Genomic DNA, 17,697 nt, shown 5'->3' on the forward strand with positions numbered 1-17,697 from the left:
TCCAGGCTCTAGGCTCTAGGCTCTAGGCTCTAGGCTCCAGACTCCAGACTCCAGACTCCAGGCTCTAGGCTCTAGGCTCTAGGCTCCAGGCTCCAGACTCCAGGCTCCAGGCTCTAGGCTCTAGGCTCCAGACTCCAGACTCCAGACTCTATTAATTTACAGACACACAGCTGACACAGAGACAGATAACACACTACAGAGCAGCTGAACAGAGGAAAACAGGTAGGCAACATAAAAAAAATAAATCACGGTAACACTTTACAGTAAGGGTCACTAAGTTAAGGGTTAAATTAATTAACAGTTATCTAATGTTAATTAACAGACTTAACTAATCTTAATTAACAGTTAACTAATGTCTCTGGAAATCATTTACTAATGCTGTTCATGTTAACTAAGGTATTAATTTATACATTATTTAATAGTCATCTTTATAAACTTAAATCATGTATAAATTAATACCTTAGTTAACATGAACATCATTAGTAAATTACACATTAGTTAACTGTTAATTAAGGGTTAGTTAATACTTATTAAGCATTAACTAACCCTTATTAAGCATTAACTAACCCTTAACTTCGTGACCCTTATTGTAAAGTGTTAGCAAAATCACTATAATATTCCTGTAGTATTACTATAGGGACTTAGCATGTCTATGGTACTCTTATAGTTAATTTATAATAATAATATTTATTTATAAAGCACTTTTCATACAAATTATCATTCATCAAAATACACCACAAAGCATTACAATTGCATAATGTTTTCTAAACAGATTACAGCAAAATAAAAGGGTATCGATGCTGAAGTACTTCAGCTAGAAACAGACTTGACAGATCAACATTCATGTGACAGCAATTATGAAAAGTATGTCTTGATTTGTGCAGACTGTATCTAGATTTGAAAGTATTTATAGAGGAAGTGTTGATGTGGTCTGGCTGCATTCCAGAGTCTGGCGGCATAAAACGAAAATGAAAACCTCTTCATTTCCTCCTCTTTTCTTGTAAGGGAAGAGTTTTAAAATGTATCCTAAAGCAAGTTAAGGATCCAAGAATTGGAGGAATATGAGCCTGTTCTTAAGTTTTGGTTAAAACTGTTCCGGCTGCATTTTTAACTTATTGCAGCTGGTTCATGCTCTTTTGTGGAAGAGCTGTGAGGAGACTGCAGTCAGGTTAAAGCATGCGTTAACCTCTGCATCAGCCTGCTGGACAAAACATCACAGTTCTGCTATTGTCCTTAGATCAGTGGTTCTCAACGTGGGGTCCGGGAACCACCAGGGGTCCTTGAGGGGGTTCCAGGGGGTCCCCCAGCAAACTCATGAATTGTTAATGAATGACTGTTCTGATCATAGTTTCTCTGTTATCTTAGTTATTCTCAGATTTGGGTCCGAGAGACAAAATCTCATCATGGGGGTCTGTGGCTCCAATGTGGACTAAATAGGGGTCCTTGATATGAAAAAGGTTGAGAGTAACTGCCTTAGATGATAGAATGCATTTTGGTTTTTGCCTCCTTATTACAATTTGGTAACATTTTTCCCATGGTGGAGAGAAATGTTTCTCTCTGGATTAGGTCCAATGACTCCGTTTTATCATCATTTAACTCGAGGAGATTTTTGCTCATCCAAAGTTTGAGCAGAGAGATTGAGACTCAGTGACACTGAAATATACAGCTGGATATCATCAGCATAGCTGTGAAAATTGACACCATGTCTTCACATAATGTTACTGAAAGGAAGCATATAGAGGGAAAAGAAGTGGAGCAAGGACTGAACCTTGAGGAACCCCGTCAGTAAAGCTGGTGTCTGACTCCCATAACAGAAAAATGTCTCTCAGATAGATCAGTTCACAGTGAGTGGGGAGCATCATTTATTCATTGGTTTCAGTCAGGGAACTAAAATTTTGGTGCAATAAATAAAGATATGTATAAATAAATAAGATATATTGATTTTCTACGTCTTTATTATGTATAGATACATCCACAAGTCAAAATCGTGTTTCCGTGCTTCGCAGATGCAAATAGACCAGAAGAAGAACGGAATGACAGAAAATTCTGTGCGCCTGATTAGTTAAGAATTTATTAATCATCATTTAATGATTAACAACTACTTGATTAGTTCATTTCCTAGTGTTGATTAATGAATTCAATGTGAATTAATCATATATTTTATCATAACTGAACAAATTAAATCAGTGATTTTGATTGCTGTAGTTAGTTTCTTAATTTATTCTACAGTTTAAACACTTAAATACTTCAGTATTCATAAATGTCAAACAAATAATATGTAAAACAGAATCATGTGGGCCCTTTATCAAGCTGTCACCGGTGTTTAACGATTCATCATAAATTAGTTGTTACTTAACCATTACTGATAAGGAGTAAATGTCAAATAAATATGAATTCACATTTATTAATGATGGTTATATTTGCTCTTTGTTCCCTCTGAGTCATTCAGAAGCTGCTTTGTTATTTCATGGTGTGAAACCTCAGAAGATAAGAGGGAAACCACAGAGTCGTAGGAGTGCAGAGTGGATCTCACCTCGGTACTGTATGACTGTATGACCTGCTTCACCCACAGCTGTGCTGCAGCTGCTCTCCACAGGGGGCGCTGTGCTGTGCTGTCTGTCTGCCAGGCAGCAGGGATCTGACTGCACAGTGTCACCTAAAGATAACCAAAAATCATCTCATTACAAATATGTCAAGTGAATGTAGTGTTAATACTACTACTACTATACTACTACTACACTACTGCTGCTATATGTAAGCTCCGCCCCTGGTTCCACTTTGCAGTCACTGTGGTTCTTCTGAGTTCTGTGGTGTACTTTTATCTGATAAACAGCTCCACTCAACACTGATTTTGTAATTTTAGACAAATATTGAATAGAAACATTTCAAATTAAGAATTAAACATCAATTGGAGAACGCCTGTTCACTTCACTACACCCTGCTTTTAGTCCTTTGTAGTTTTTCACTGTTTTATCAGAGAATTAGAAAACTCAGTTTAACTGCTCCATGTAAAACAGTGTTAGCTTGTATAGCTTTGTCCTGCTTCATGATGCTAATTGTGGTTCCACTGGGTTCCACTGGGTTCCACTGGGTTCCACTGGTGAATTGCTAAAGAGTGGAACCCGCCTCTACTCTGTCATGTCATAGGAAGTTAACGTTACTTTTGTCAGACATAGCTTATTGCTGGTAGTGTTCCTACTGCTACTATTAGCATACTAGTACTACTACTCCTACTGCTACTACTAGTCCTACTACTGCTACTACTGCCATTACTACTACTACTACTACTACTACTACTACTCCTAGGCTCCTGCTAGTACTAGTATTACTGCTGCTTTTACTACTACTGCTACTAGCTAGCCTACTTAGCTAGCTCACGCATTTTCTCCAGGAAATGTGCTTTTCTTTAGTTACAATGCTGCTTATTATATTATCATATTATATCAAATGCTAAATACCTAATATTTATTTATTATTTCAGTATGACCCTAGGGGGCGCTCTGTACTGTGATTATCGGTGCTGTGTTCAGGTGTGAGGTACGGATGAGTACTGTCGTTGTTCACAGTAAAGAGCGCCCTCTAGAGGATTATGGCCTTTATTCAGCAGTTACCAACACAAGTACTGAGTACTGAGTACTGTGTAGCCTACTGAATACTGTGTACTGTGTACTGAGTACTGCGTGAGACGTTTTTCTGGTAACACTTTACATTAAGGGTCACTAAGTTAAGGATTAGTTAATGCTTAATAAGCATTAACTAACCCTTAATTAACAGTTAACTAATGTGTCTGGTAATCATTTACTAATGGTGTTCATGTTAACTAAGGTATTAATTTATACATTATTTAAGTCATCTTTATAAACTATTAAATAATGTATAAATTAATACCTTAGTTAACATGAACACCATTAGTAAATTACACATTAGTAACTGTTATTAAGCATTAACTAGCCCTTAACTTAGTGACCCTTATTGTAAAGTGTTACCGTTTTTCTTAAGTAGTGAACAAACATAAGAACGAAAAACAAGAGAAAACAACAAAGATGGCGGCTCACCACAAGAGTTTGCATAACAACTAATAAACCAGAGCAGGTTAGCATCAGCAGCAGGTTGCTCAGCTGAAACTACCTGTTGTATAAAAGAGATCCTCATTATTACTTTAATCAAATTATCTCACTACTCTGCTGCCAGATACATTTGCTGATTTCAATAAATTGTATTTATTTGACTCATGTCAGTATGATTTATTTCAAGCAGTAATCATAAAAAAAAGGAATTAACTCCTGAAACAAGTTGATTTCTTTTTTTTTTCCACAACAGCAAAATTAGTGAAATAAGTCTGGACAAAAAAAAAAAAATCCCTTGTGTAGATGCCATGTTGTTGTTTTTTGCAGTTTATACATTTATGCTGTCTAGTGAAGCAGAAAGTGTTAATCTGACTCATATAATTTTTTATTAAGATGTGATTGTCATTATTGCAGAGAGAGAGAGAGAGAGAGAGAGAAAGAGTGGGTGAGCGGGGAAAACCTTCGAGGTTTCAGAACACGCACACACACGCACACACACACTCACACACACACACACACACACACACACACACACACACACACACACACACACACACACACACACACACACACACACACACACACACACACACACACACACCCTTCCCTCTGTCGGGGAGCAGCCTCTCCTGTCTGACCTGCAGCAGCTCGACGCCTCGCCTGTAACACCGGAGAGGAAAAGCATCTGGATAAACACATCAGACCGGTAAGTTCTGGTTTTGGTATTTGTTTTTGTTTTTTTTTGCTTTTCATACTGTGGAAATTGACTAAATATCTCAAGACTAAATGTTTTTAGTCTTGTAGTAAAAACCTCTCCGTCTCTCTGCCACTTCTTATTTCTCTCTTTTCACTTCTCTATCATCTAGCAGGCTACCATTCTCAGTTTACAGAACTATTTTCTCCATCTATTATCAGGCTTTCACCTCCTTCTTACCGCTGACCTGTAATGTTGCTGATCTACGAGTCAAAGCTTATTCTTCTGCCTCTGTCGGCTAAATGTAATGTGATCTAAATGTCAGGTTTGTTTTTTGATCTCTAGCAGTAGAAACTGTTTTTGTTTGATCTTGGTAAAAATGTATTTGCAGATTGCAGAGTCGCTGCTGTGAGTCTCAGCCTGCTGCATCCTGCAGGCTCAGCAGCTCAAAATGTAATCTGATTACAGATTACTGATTAAAAAGGTCAAAACATTTGTAGTATATAGAACAACTTTATTGTTAGACACACGCGTTTCGTCTTGTGGCCTTCATCAGGGTCATCCAGATTACTGATTACCTCGTTCAAATAGTTGCGGATACTGAAATCTGCTGTAACAGTCACAGTCAGCATCACAGTCTTCTTACCTTGAGTTACTTTTGTGTTATATGTATGTTAAAGTGATAATGTATTTCTATATTCAGACTGTTATTCAAACAATGCTGTAGAGCGACGTGTTTCTCTGTGACCTCACAGATAAAATGTCTTTAACCATCATCAAACATTTTCAAAAGTCTTTACACTCTGGTTTCAGGTGCTAAACATTATAGTAGTTACTGTTTTTAATCAAATTACATGGAATCTGATTACAATAATCTGCTCCTCCTCAACCCTGAGTTTACTGGATCCTTATAGATGTGTTTGTTTTACTTATATATATTATCTGTGTATTTGTTTTATTGTAGGTTTTTTTTTTACCCTTAATATAGAAACACATCAATGCAAAAATATTGAATCAAAACACAGTTCCACCCTGCAGTCTGTCTCGGCTCAGTTCAGTTCAGTTCAGTTCAGTTCAGTTCAGTTCAGTCCAGTCTGCTTTGCTTCCCATGGAGCTCACTGAAGTCTTTCTGTTGGTATTTCTCACTGTCTCAGTTGTAATAGTGGATGTGGATGAAGTGTTTGTTTTGAAAGTAAAATGAAGACGACCCAATCCAAAATGTTAAAAAGTTTATTTCAGTGGCTGAAGCATGACCTGTCAGATTAAAAGCTGCACTGAAGCGTTGTGGGGCATGCTGGCCTTCCTCAGGCAGCAAACTGTTAGCTGATTGGTCAGATAACCTGAAACTTCACATCCAATACAGAACATATGACATTCATATCATATAAAAAAGAAGAAGCCCCAACACAGAGAACAAAGAAAAACTAACAGAACAGAAATAAAATGCATCAGTGACCAACACAGAGAAGGAGTGTAATCCTTATTAATATATTCATAAATTATTAATACTTACTGTAAGTCACTTTGGACATCTGCTAAATGACATAGTGTAATAAATGACATAATGTAATGTAATCCAACTGTTCATTCACACCCGGACAGACATCAGGCTTCAGTTTTGCGATCCAGAAAGTCTCACATTTCAGTCCGTCCTCTTTTTTTCTTTTTTTTTTTATTATTGTTATTTTTTGGGCTATTTTTGCCTTTATTTGGAAGTTGACAGTAGAGAGAGACAGGAAAGACTGGGAGAGAGAGCGGGATGACATGCGACAAAGGTCCTGGGCCGGATTCGGACCCGGGACGTCACCTCAGACCACCGACCCACCGGGACGCCCCGTCCCCCCTCTGAACCTGAGGCTCCACCAAGTTATGATGTTTACCAGTCAACAGTTTGGACACACCACATTTTTCTTTATTTTTTACTATTTTTCACATTTTAGAATAACAGTAAAGACTCAAAACTATGAAATAACACAAACTGAATTATGCAGCGACCAAAAAAGTGTTAAACAAATCAAAACTATCTTATATTTTAGATTCTTTGCCTTGATGGAAAGGCAAAGGCTTTGGAAAGAAATTCATACATAGGATCAACTTCACTATTTATATTTGTCTTAGAAACTCATTTCAAGCATTTAAGCAGAAGACTGAAGATCAGAATGAAACACAGAACATTCAGTCAGGAGGGTCCAGACTGTGGACTGTAGTGTATCTACAGTATCTATGTGGACTGATCATTGTGCTGCAGTAAACACACTGAGCTCCTGCTAACTTGCAGTGTCTCTAAAAGAAGAAGAAGAAGAAGAAGAAGGATTTGTTTCTCTTTAACTCTGAATGCTCAAACTTCCTGTGAGTGAGGCTGAGTCAGCGTTCTTCCTCAGGGCCGATCAGAGTGTTGCGGTCAACGTTTACACACCGTTGTTTCTCTGCGTCTGCCTCCGGAGCTCCAAGTGACATTTCAATAAGGGAAGTCAGTGAGGACGCAGCCAGTTTGGTGTTTATTCTGCTGGGACGTCTCACCAAGCAGAAGTTCACAGCAGGAACCCGCAGCGTTTGAGGAACAGTCTGCCGGCATGTCATATACTGTCACATATAATATAATGTTTTCTCCGTCTGTGTGGCAGAAGCTCCAGAGTAAAACTGGTTGCACTGGTCAGCTCTTGTTTGCCTGTTCCCCAATGGCTTTACTGTAAAAAAAAAGAATCACGCTGCGTTCAGGTGCTGCTGGGAGAGTCGGACATCCAGGACTTCCAAGTCGGCTGTTAATTAGCGTTGCGTTCATGTGCTGTTTTGTCAGAAAGTCCAGTTTATTTCTAGTTTATCTTTACAGAGAACGAGCCAACCTACATCTAACTGAACTATCAATCACAAAACAAAATTAAAGCAGCAAGCAGCCTCGCCCAGCACAGCGGCCGCCTCTGAAAATCACTCCGCCCGGTGTGAGAAGCGTCTACAAGCCATCGGGAGTGAATGCGAGTCACCGTTTACGAGGAGATGCTGTTAATGTGTGATTTCGAGCATTAGCGGCTAGCTTAGCACAAATTGAAATTGGTATTGTGTTGTCGTCGTTTGGCCTATCAACACCAAACTTCCCACTGAGCAAAAGACGTGATTTCAACGTCTCCTCTATGCTTTAGCTCTCATATAGCCCAGGATCATTACAGCTATGTATAGACCTATTTTAGACCAAGCAGTAAATACATTATTACAATGAATAAACATCTGTAAATACCAAAAATATGCACCAGAGAAGTCCTGTAGACTAGCCTACAAGATAATTATCTGAGCACAAGAAGTCATTTCAACATTGCGTCTATGCGTAGCTCTCATATAGTCCAGGATAATATTGTCTATGTATAGACATCTAATAAACTTTCACTTTTCAACCCCATTTAAACTTAATTTAGCCTAGATGGCTATGGGCCATTTAGACGTGTTTTAAACATCTAATCAACGTAAAATTGCTCAGTGGGTTGGTACAGTCCCTAAGGGTGCAGTCACCAATGTGCCCACCGAGTTTCAAGGTCATAGGCCACTGAAATTTGTTCAGCAGACCAAATGACAGCTATATACCAAGTTTCAAGTGTGTAGGTCAAACAGGGCGGCCGGGGTGACCGCTTAAGTTTCGCTGCATGTTATAGCGCCCCTTGTGGCCCAAATGCTACAAAACCAGTTGGACACCTGCTTACCGCAGTTTGCCATGTGTGCGCCAAATTTGAAAACTTTTGACCAACAATCAGACTCTGAGCTAGAGCCATTTACAATAGGCGAAGAATAATAATAAGAATCTGACCAAAAACAATAGGTATAATGATGTAATACTAGGGATGCACCGGTCGTTATTTGTTTCTTTGAGGCCGATATAGGATATTCAATATTTTCCCAGCCGTATGAGCCAATACTGACACGCACTTCTGTGAGAATCTTAGTACAAATCTTAGTACAGGTTAGGCTTTTCAGACAGGCCGATATTAAGATAATCAAGTGGTTTTGAAACAAAACACTGTGTCAGTTTTATTCTGCTGCTAATTTGACAGTTGTATTAATTGACCTAGAAAAAATATGAATGATATATTGGTGCAAACCTATATGTAATACAGTCTGCAACAAGACAGAAAACAGCATGTTGGAGACAGACCCGAGAGCCTCAGAGAGCAGGCCGTCCTGCAGCTTAACGAGCTAATTTAATGAAATTCATTTAAACAATTGTTAGTCATAATGGTTAGTCTGCTAGCTACAGACCTGTAATAAAGCTGCGTGGCTATAGAAGTGTTTTCTTACTGCTGACACTAAACTTCATTTTTCCACCGTGTTGAGAAGGTTTCTGCGTCATAACTTGAAAACTCGGGTATCAAAACTTTCTCTGAGTTTCCGACTTCATCGTCCGATTTTGAATGGCGTGTGAAATTTCCAAGTGGAAAATTAGTTTTTTTTCGATATATCTGAGAACATGTGAATGCAGGGCGAGTTTTTAACTGGAAATACTCAACTCGCCTGGTTAAGATTAGATGAAACTTTATTGATCCTGTGGGGAAATCGGGTCGCTGCAGGAGCAAAAGTAACAGAACAAAGAAAAATATAATATGAATATAAGAATAGAGCAACATGGGGGAGTTAAACATGAGGCACCTGTTTATGCTTGAAGAATGTTTATTATTTTATTACATTTAATTTATTTTACTGTTGCACTAACTGTAAGTCACTCCGGATAAGAGCGTCTGCTAAACGCCTAAATTGTAAATTCAAAATTTTATGCTTGAATCTGTAAAACCAACATTACGCATGAAGCTCCACCGCAGGTTTTGTTCTGCTGGATGAACTGGGTCAGTCTGCTCATTCTGGGGTTAACTGGCCTCATTCTCTGCAAACTTCCTCTCAGTATACAGACACCTGAGAACAAACCAGAGATATTCAAATGAACCACCTAAATCAACCACAACTGGAACATTCCCATATGAAAAATGAACAATATTTACCAGTAAGATAACTTTGTACCTTCTGTTATACAAATAATGCTAACCAAACCAGCAAAAAAAAAAAACCATGATGATGCTTGTGGCACAGTTTCATGTGATTTAAATATCCTGTCTAGTGTCTTTCATGATGTTTCTTACGAGACTGAGTTTCTCCAGATTGCATTCAAACTGAAAATAATGAACACGCTATAGACTTAATACTGTAGAAGGTGTTCTTTACTGTGATTACATGTATGACGGTGATGTAGATAATAAATCATAAAAGTGCTCAAAGATATTAATTGCTTTCACACAGTGGTGGAATGTAAATAAGTGCATTTACTCAAGTACTGTACTTAAGTACAATTTAGAGGTACTTGTACTTTACTTGAGTATTTCCATTTCATGCTACTTTATACTTCTACTCCACTACATTTCAGAGGGAAATATTGTACTTTTTACTCCACTACATTTATTTGACATCTTTAGTTACTAGTTACTTTGCAGATTTAGATTATTAATACGTAAGATATATTAATAAGTACGATTTTGAACGCAGGACTTTTACTTGTAACAAAGTATTTTTACACTGTGGTATTGCTATTTTTCCTTCAAGTCAAAGATCTGAATACTTCTTCCACCACCGGCTACTAACGTTGTGTACTGTTTGAAAAGTTTTCTTCAAAGTTGTGTACATGCATGCGTCTTAATGGGAATTATCAGTATGGTTGTAACGCCAAATGACCAGTCAGGTTATCACATAGCTGAAATGATCTGCTGTTTAAATATAGGCCTGTATCATCGCCATCAGGTGAAAACATCTTTGAGTTGAGAAACCTCTGTGACCCTCGGCTTTATGAAACCTTTTCAGAACCAATTAGATAAACTCAAAATGGTGTTCAAGCTAAAAACAAAGCAGTTTTTCTTAGTTACTGAAAAGTTGACATTTTGGAGTTGCCGTTTTCACCTGACAACAGCGATATGTTGGAAGATTCAAGATTCAATACTTTATTGCCATGTTAACAGAGCTGATAGGAGTTTGTCTTAATGAGCTCGAATTGAAATGGATAAAACCATAAAAGAAGACAACAGAGCAACATTACAACAGATTCACGTTCCACTAAAGAATATTAAACAGATTTGCACAATTTTTCTTGCCCCGGCTCCACACTCTGTCCCTCCTGCAGTTTACAGATGGATTGGATGAGCTGCGCGTTTTGGTGCGACGACTCGATCTAATCGTGACTCTGTTTCTCAAAAGCAACTAGCAACAAATCTAGTGAATTTTTCAGACAATTGGGAAAAGTGTTAATTTTTCTCTCAAAGCATTTGGTGACAAATCTATACAGCGGATTCCGATGCATGTACATTTTGTGCTACTTGTCCAAATCCAAGTAAAGGTAAAGGTAATCCAAAGAAGTCTGATGATCACAGCACTTACCACGCACAGTTTAGCTCCTCCCACATCTGGACACTTGTTGCGACTTCTGAGCAGCCAATAGCTACTTTCCTTGGAAGGGAGTTTGTCTAATCATCTTCTTCTGTTCTGTCTTTGTTCGCAGCAGAAGAGGAAGTGATGAACGACCTATCAGAGGGCGCCGGTGTGAACATCACCAACAACACCTTCAGCCTAGAGGACTATGATATGATATATGGTGATTATGATGTGACTGGGCCATGCACGTTCAACAACACTCAGAGCATGGAGCTGGTGGTGGGACCGTACATCCACTCCATCATCTGCATCCTGGGCCTGGTGGGCAACAGCCTGGTGATCGTCACCTACGCCTTCTACAAGAGGGCCAAGTCCATGACCGATGTTTACCTGCTGAACGTCGCCATCGCGGACCTGCTGTTCGTGGCGGCGCTGCCTCTCATCATCTACAACGAGCACTCGCACTGGCAGATGGGGACGGCGGCCTGCAAGCTGCTGCGCGGCGCCTACAGCGTGAACCTGTACAGCGGCATGCTGCTGCTGGCCTGCATCAGCACCGACCGCTACATCGCCATCGTCCAGGCCCGCCGCAGCTTCCGGCTGCGCTCCCTCGTCTACAGCCGGATCATCTGCGCCATCGTCTGGGTCTGCGCCTTGCTCCTCTCCATCCCCACCTTGTACTACTACGAGAGGTACCTGCCCTCCCACGGCCCGGCGGACTACGACGCAGAGATGTACGGTGTCATCAGTCCACTCGGCGAAGAGACGGAGGCGACGTATAAGAACGTTAACGAGACCTTGGAGTACGTCTGTGAGTTCAGGTTCGCGGACAACGCGACGGCGTGGAGGGTAAAGGTTCTCGTCCCGAGCACCCAGATGGCCGTGGGTTTCTTCCTGCCTCTGCTGATCATGGTCTTCTGCTACACCAGCGTCATCGCCACCCTGCTGCGCGCCAAGAACTTCCAGAGGCACAAGGCGGTGCGGGTGGTGCTGGCGGTGGTGGCGGTGTTCATCGCCTGCCACATGCCCTACAACCTCGCCCTGTTCTACGAGACCGTGGTCATGTTCTTCGAGCAGGAGTGCGGGCCTGCCGACGACCTGCAAGTGGCCAAGACCATCACCAAGACCTTCGCTTACCTGCACTGCTGCCTGAACCCGGTGCTGTACGCCTTCATCGGGGTGAAGTTCAGGAACCACTTCAGGAAGATCGTCCAGGACCTGTGGTGCCTGGGGAAGAGGTACATCGCCCCGCGGCGCTTCTCCAGGGTCACCTCCGAAATCTACGTGTCCACTCGCCGGTCTGTGGACGGATCCAGCGACGGGTCGTCCTTCACCATGTGAGCCGGCCTGGGGTTCGTTTGAGGAGCGGTGAAACGGGGTTCGCCTTTGGCTCGCTTTTCTTTTACAAGATTTACAAGATTTTTTGGGGGGAAAAATCTATTTACCTCGGAGTTTGAGTCTTGCCTAAAACTTTGACCCAAGCCTGAAAAAATTCCTAGCCAAACTTGACCTGTGCTCATGCTGATTTTTACGAGTCCAAATCTTAATTTAACTGATTGAAGTCTAGGAATAATTTTTTAACGATATGTTGCTAAAAACATATTAGCATCAAATATTTTCTTTTTCGCCATTATTAGACCGTTCGGAGTCGAGAGAGACAGGAAATGATTGGGAGAGAGAAAGAGAGGGATGATATGTGACAAAGGTCCTGCATCAGATTCAAACCCAAGACGTCACGCCTACATGGTAAGCGTCTTAGGCCAATGAGCCACCAGGACGCCCCAGCATAAAATATTTTCAACCAGTAATTTCAAACCTGGGGGCGTCCTGGCTCAGTTGACTAAGGCATTTAAGATGAAACCACAATATGCCGAGTTCGAATCTGGCCTGCGACCCTTGTTGCACATCACCCCCCACTCCCAAATACCCCCTTTAAAGTGGATACAGACAACTTTTCAACTTTCCCCCCGTTGTCCCCCCCTAGCGTTTCCAAGTGGTTTTGTTGTTTGCGCCACTGTCACAAAGACAACCGGATCGCTTTCCGTTAGAGCCTAGCTCCGCGAAGAAATAATCAACACCACTATGGAAATAACAAAGAAAGATAGATGTTTGTTTCTGGCTGGTCCTGGCTTCCTTGTAGCTCCTGGTTCGTTTTCTGGCTGCTAGCGGTAGCGTTAGCCAGCAGCCTGGTTACTGTCCAAAGCAAGAAACAACTGTAAGAATCCCAGTTTGAACTAGAAACCTCGATCTCAGTGCTATGATAAAGGCAGAGTAAAACATCCGGTAGTATTAATAAGTAGGCAGGTTGTGTTACTTACTGATCCAGTAGAAAGAATGCCAACTGAATGTCGGTTTTGGACCCTCTCAAGTCCCGGAGCCGTCTCCATCGAGTGAACGCCTGTCCGAGGTTCACTCTTGTTTTACCTCTATTTCTATCACTCTCCCTCTTCACCTTCTTTGCCTCCTCCGTCAACAGGGTTTTTTTTCTCTTGCCGGGTTTTAGAGTTTCCACCGTCACTTCGATTTTTCCACCGTCCGCCATTTCCGCTGCTGGGGATAGCTACCGATAGCTACCGGGGAAAACCTATCCTATTGCTCTTTTGGTTGCGCAGTGGATGACACACTTCCTTTGTGCCATAAATGGAGCCTTCATTCTCCCGGGAGATCGTACCCGGTGGCAGGCAGAATTGCATAGTGAAAGTGATGCTCATAGGGAACCAATCTAAACGCCGATGGTGTCATTATTCTATAGCCATCACACTGTGCAATCAACATTTACTTCATATGATAAGTTAAAGCAAAAAGGTTGTCTATAGGGTCTTTAAATAATTTCAAACCTGAGCCTGATCCAAAATTGAGCAAATGAAATGTGTGAAATTCAGTCACACTTGACCTGAGCCCATCCGGTCTTTGCTGATTAAACCTAGTCTTGTTATTGTAGAGTCAGCAGACAACAATCACACCTAAAGTCTCACCAGCAGTCCGCCTCAGGTAGGTAGGTACACAGGTAGTTCCCCTTTGCTCTGAACGTTGTATTATCTCTCTGTTGGTGTATGCTTCTGTTCATTACGGTGGATTTTGGAGGAAAACTGTGGAAAAGTGTCAGTTTACCTGAAAATCTGAGCCCAGACTGGCATGAACTGGAAAACCTGAACTGAGCCACAAGGGAAAAGCAATCCGGACTAAAGCCTGATGTGCTCATCATCTTCTAATGATGATTCTATGATGATTCCATGTTTCAGTATAGATACATATCAGTAAAAAAAAAAGTGATAAACTGGGTGCTGGTAAGTGCTGCAAAGTATTAATTCTTCAGTGTGTTGAGGAGAGTTGCCCGCACACTGACAAAGAATACAAAAGAGGCTCCTCAGATGCAAAAAAAGGGAAAAGATTTATTTACATAGAGCCCGGCTAAAAAGAGGCAGAAGTGCAGTGAACAAACAAAAGGTGAAGATTTTGGTCATAAAACCGTCCTCAGCACCATACAGAGACTCATTATACTATATTTGCTTGTCCTACGCACCTGACTTACATTTTTGATAACCGTTTGTGCTGAAGACTCCCCTACTTGACCAAAGTATTGATTCTTGCCGCACACCAAATCTCTAGAAAAGGTTCCTTTATTTTACGTGAGATGAAAAAAGTTTCGCTTCCTGCTCCTTCAGGTTTATGAACCTGCGGCAAGAATTAAGACTTCACAACATAGATATATATCAGTACACGCAGTACTTTGTATTTTCAAGTATATTTTTTTCTTATTGAGCTCAAGCTCTAAACCGACCAGCGGCTGAGGAAGCCCGCTCTGGTCCGTCCAGCTCCTCGTCTGCTTCTGCTTCAGTCGACTTTCTGTGGAAATCCAGCAGAGTCAATTCCCTTTAAACTTCATGAATTCAGGCATTATTTTCAGGAGCACCTGATGCAGAGAGCTTCTTATGTTAGTCTATTGATACATTATTAGAGATGATAGCTCAATAATCAAGAAATTTGTTTAAATTTACAGTTTGAAGTGTGAGATTTTAAGGTGAATTGTCCCAAACCCCGATACCCGCTGAGCGACTACTGAACCTCTTTGCTTTCTATCAGGGTCAGATTGTATTTTCAGCCTTTTTTCTTCCTCAAAAGTACGTTTTTCTGTTTTTAGTTTTGTCTTGATCACTCCCTGTGATATTTAAGTTAGTGATGTCCACTGAAGGCTGTGTCTGTATATTTTATACTTAATATTTTTTTATGAATAATTTAGTTAATATGGAATGTGCCAGTTGAAACAGTTGAATATAATATTAGTGTTAATTCTTATAATCTACAGTAAACAGATGTATACATAATGCTTGATGTATTTTACATGGCTAAATAAATGTTTTTTTCTGTGTTTTTGATCAATATTTATTATGTTAAATATTTGACTACTATTTACCAGAGGTGTGACCAAGTCAGCTTTGCTCGAGCCCCAAGTCAGTCTCAAGTCTTGAGACACAAGTCTCAAGTCTAAATGTAGAACAGCAAGTCAAGTCAGAACAAATCAAGAGTCCAGTATCAATTTAATATCTTAAAGAAAACTAAATATCTAGGACTTTTCAATGCAATATGGTTTTAATAGGATAAAAACTTGGTAAGAGCATCATGAGTTTGATTTCTATAATCAGTTTCGACTTCAATAAATTCAATCATTCCATACAAATTCAGAAAACAGAATTTAAATTCAGTCGTCTGCTGGAACAAATCTCATCACTTTCAATCTAAGTCATTTACACAAACACAAGATCTCAAGTCAAGACTTTAGAAACCTTTTCAAGTCATCAGAGTACAAGTCAGAGTCAAGTCCCAAGTCACCAGAACCCAAGTCAAGTCGAGTCTCAAGTCTTCTCTTCATGCATCAAGTCTCAAGCGATTAAAGCTGACTTGGGTCTAAGTCATGTGACTCAAGTCCCCACCTCTGCTATTTACAATCAATAAGTACAATCAGTTAAAACCACTAATTACCACACACACACACACACACACACACACACACACACACACACACACACACACACACACACACACACACACTGTACCAACTGTAGTTCTCAGTCTAAACACAAGATGACGCCATTCACACTTTTTACTTGGTTTTGGCCATAGATATCAGTCAGTATGTGCTCAGTGATTGGTGGCTTCACAAGTGCGGCCTCTGGCATCCATCAGGTGTTACTACAGAGGTCAGAGGTCAGAGGTCAGGGTCAGGGTCAGGGTCAGGGTCTGGCTCGAGGACACTTCAGCAAGGCAAGGCAGCTTTATTTGTATAGCTCATTTCATACACAGGCAATTCAAAGTGCTTTACAGAGTAATAAAAAATACAGTAAAGGTAAAAAATTTACAATTAAAAAGTGCAAAAGTACAGAAAAAGACAGTGCAAGAGGATTAGAAAAGTGAAAAGTGCATTAAAATCACATTTAAAAGAAAATAAAAAAGATATAAATAAATAAATATTCCAGTGCAGATGAGTGTTGCCCTAGATTTCTTAAAAAGCCCTGCATGGCGAACTGATTTAAAAGATTGTAAATTGGAGGCAGACCTCAGATCAGTTCTGGAAGTTTGTTCCAGGCCTGAGGAGCATAAAGACTAAAAGCTGCTTCTCCAGGCTTTGTTCTGACCCTGGAACAGTAAGCAGACCAGCACCTGAAGACCTGAGGGGGCTGGAGGGTTCATAACATTCATAACAGGACAGATGTCTGCTGTCAAAGATGCTTATTAGTTTCTGCCTGGTTGTTGAATGATCTAACTTTGTGGTGAAAGTGAAGCGGCTGGACCAGGATCCTGCTGCCGGTACAAAGACTCTTCTGTTGTGAGACACTCGACTTCTGTGTGACAACCAGGAAGAGGAATCTGACACTGCTAAGACACAATCCACTGTTGTTTCTGCTCCGTGAAAACTCTGGTGCAATTTAGTGAAATCAACTTTAATAACTAACTCAACTAGAATTTGTAACCTCCTCCTCTCCTCTCCTCTCCTCTCCTCTCCTCTCCTCTCCTCTCCTTGTCTCCTCTCCTCTCCTCCTTTCCTCTCCTTGTCTTGTCTCCTCTCTCCCTCTCGTCTCCTCTCCTCTTCTCTCCTTGTCTCCCCTCTGCCTCTTGTCTCGTCTCCTCTCCTCTTCTCCTCTCCTCTCTCCCTCTTGTCTCGTCTCCTCTCCTCTCCTTGTCTCCTCTCCTCTCCTCATCTCCTCTCCTCTCCTCTCCTCTCCTCTCCTCTCCTCTCCTCTCCTCTCCTCTCCTCTCCTCTCCTTGTTTCCTCTCCTCTCCTCTCCTCCTCTCCCCTTGTCTCCTCTCCTCCTCTCCCCTTGTCTCCTCTCCTCTCCTCTCCTTGTTTCCTCTCCTCTCCTTGTCTCCTCTCCTCCTCTCCATGGTTGGAAACACAAACACACAAACCTCTCTCCAGTTATAGCAGTGGGATGTAAACAGATGAGGTTTTCAATTTCAAGTTACTGTTATTGGTTTAAAAAGCTTCCTGTAATAATAATAATCACAAGTTCATGACTTGTGACTTGAAACAATTTATTACCAAGCGTT

At 40.8% G+C, this 17,697-nt stretch overlaps 1 protein-coding gene across 3 annotated transcripts; it reads left to right on the forward strand.

Annotated features, from left to right (window-relative positions):
- The first annotated feature begins 146 nt into the window (after positions 1 to 146).
- ccr6a (chemokine (C-C motif) receptor 6a) lies at positions 147 to 15,520 on the forward strand. Of its 3 annotated transcripts, none has more exons than XM_071539570.1 (4): positions 147 to 222; positions 2,450 to 2,537; positions 4,482 to 4,773; positions 11,279 to 15,520. In XM_071539570.1, the coding sequence occupies exon 4, from the start codon at positions 11,293 to 11,295 to the stop codon at positions 12,490 to 12,492; it is 1,200 nt and encodes a 399-aa protein (XP_071395671.1). In that variant the 5' UTR covers positions 147 to 222; positions 2,450 to 2,537; positions 4,482 to 4,773; positions 11,279 to 11,292; the 3' UTR covers positions 12,493 to 15,520. The 3 variants fall into 3 exon arrangements, with proteins under 3 accessions (XP_071395671.1, XP_071395673.1, XP_071395674.1); XM_071539572.1 differs by having other exon boundaries at positions 11,282 to 15,520; XM_071539573.1 differs by lacking the exon at positions 147 to 222 and having other exon boundaries at positions 2,419 to 2,537; positions 4,484 to 4,773.
- The last annotated feature ends 2,177 nt before the right edge of the window (positions 15,521 to 17,697 follow it).

This window comes from Centroberyx affinis, unplaced genomic scaffold (assembly GCF_046629955.1).
Source record: "Centroberyx affinis isolate AG114_WGS23_722 - 3 ecotype Tasmania unplaced genomic scaffold, CSIRO-AGI_Caff_v1 ptg003472l_1, whole genome shotgun sequence".
In the NCBI taxonomy this organism is placed as follows: Eukaryota; Metazoa; Chordata; class Actinopteri; order Beryciformes; family Berycidae; genus Centroberyx; species Centroberyx affinis.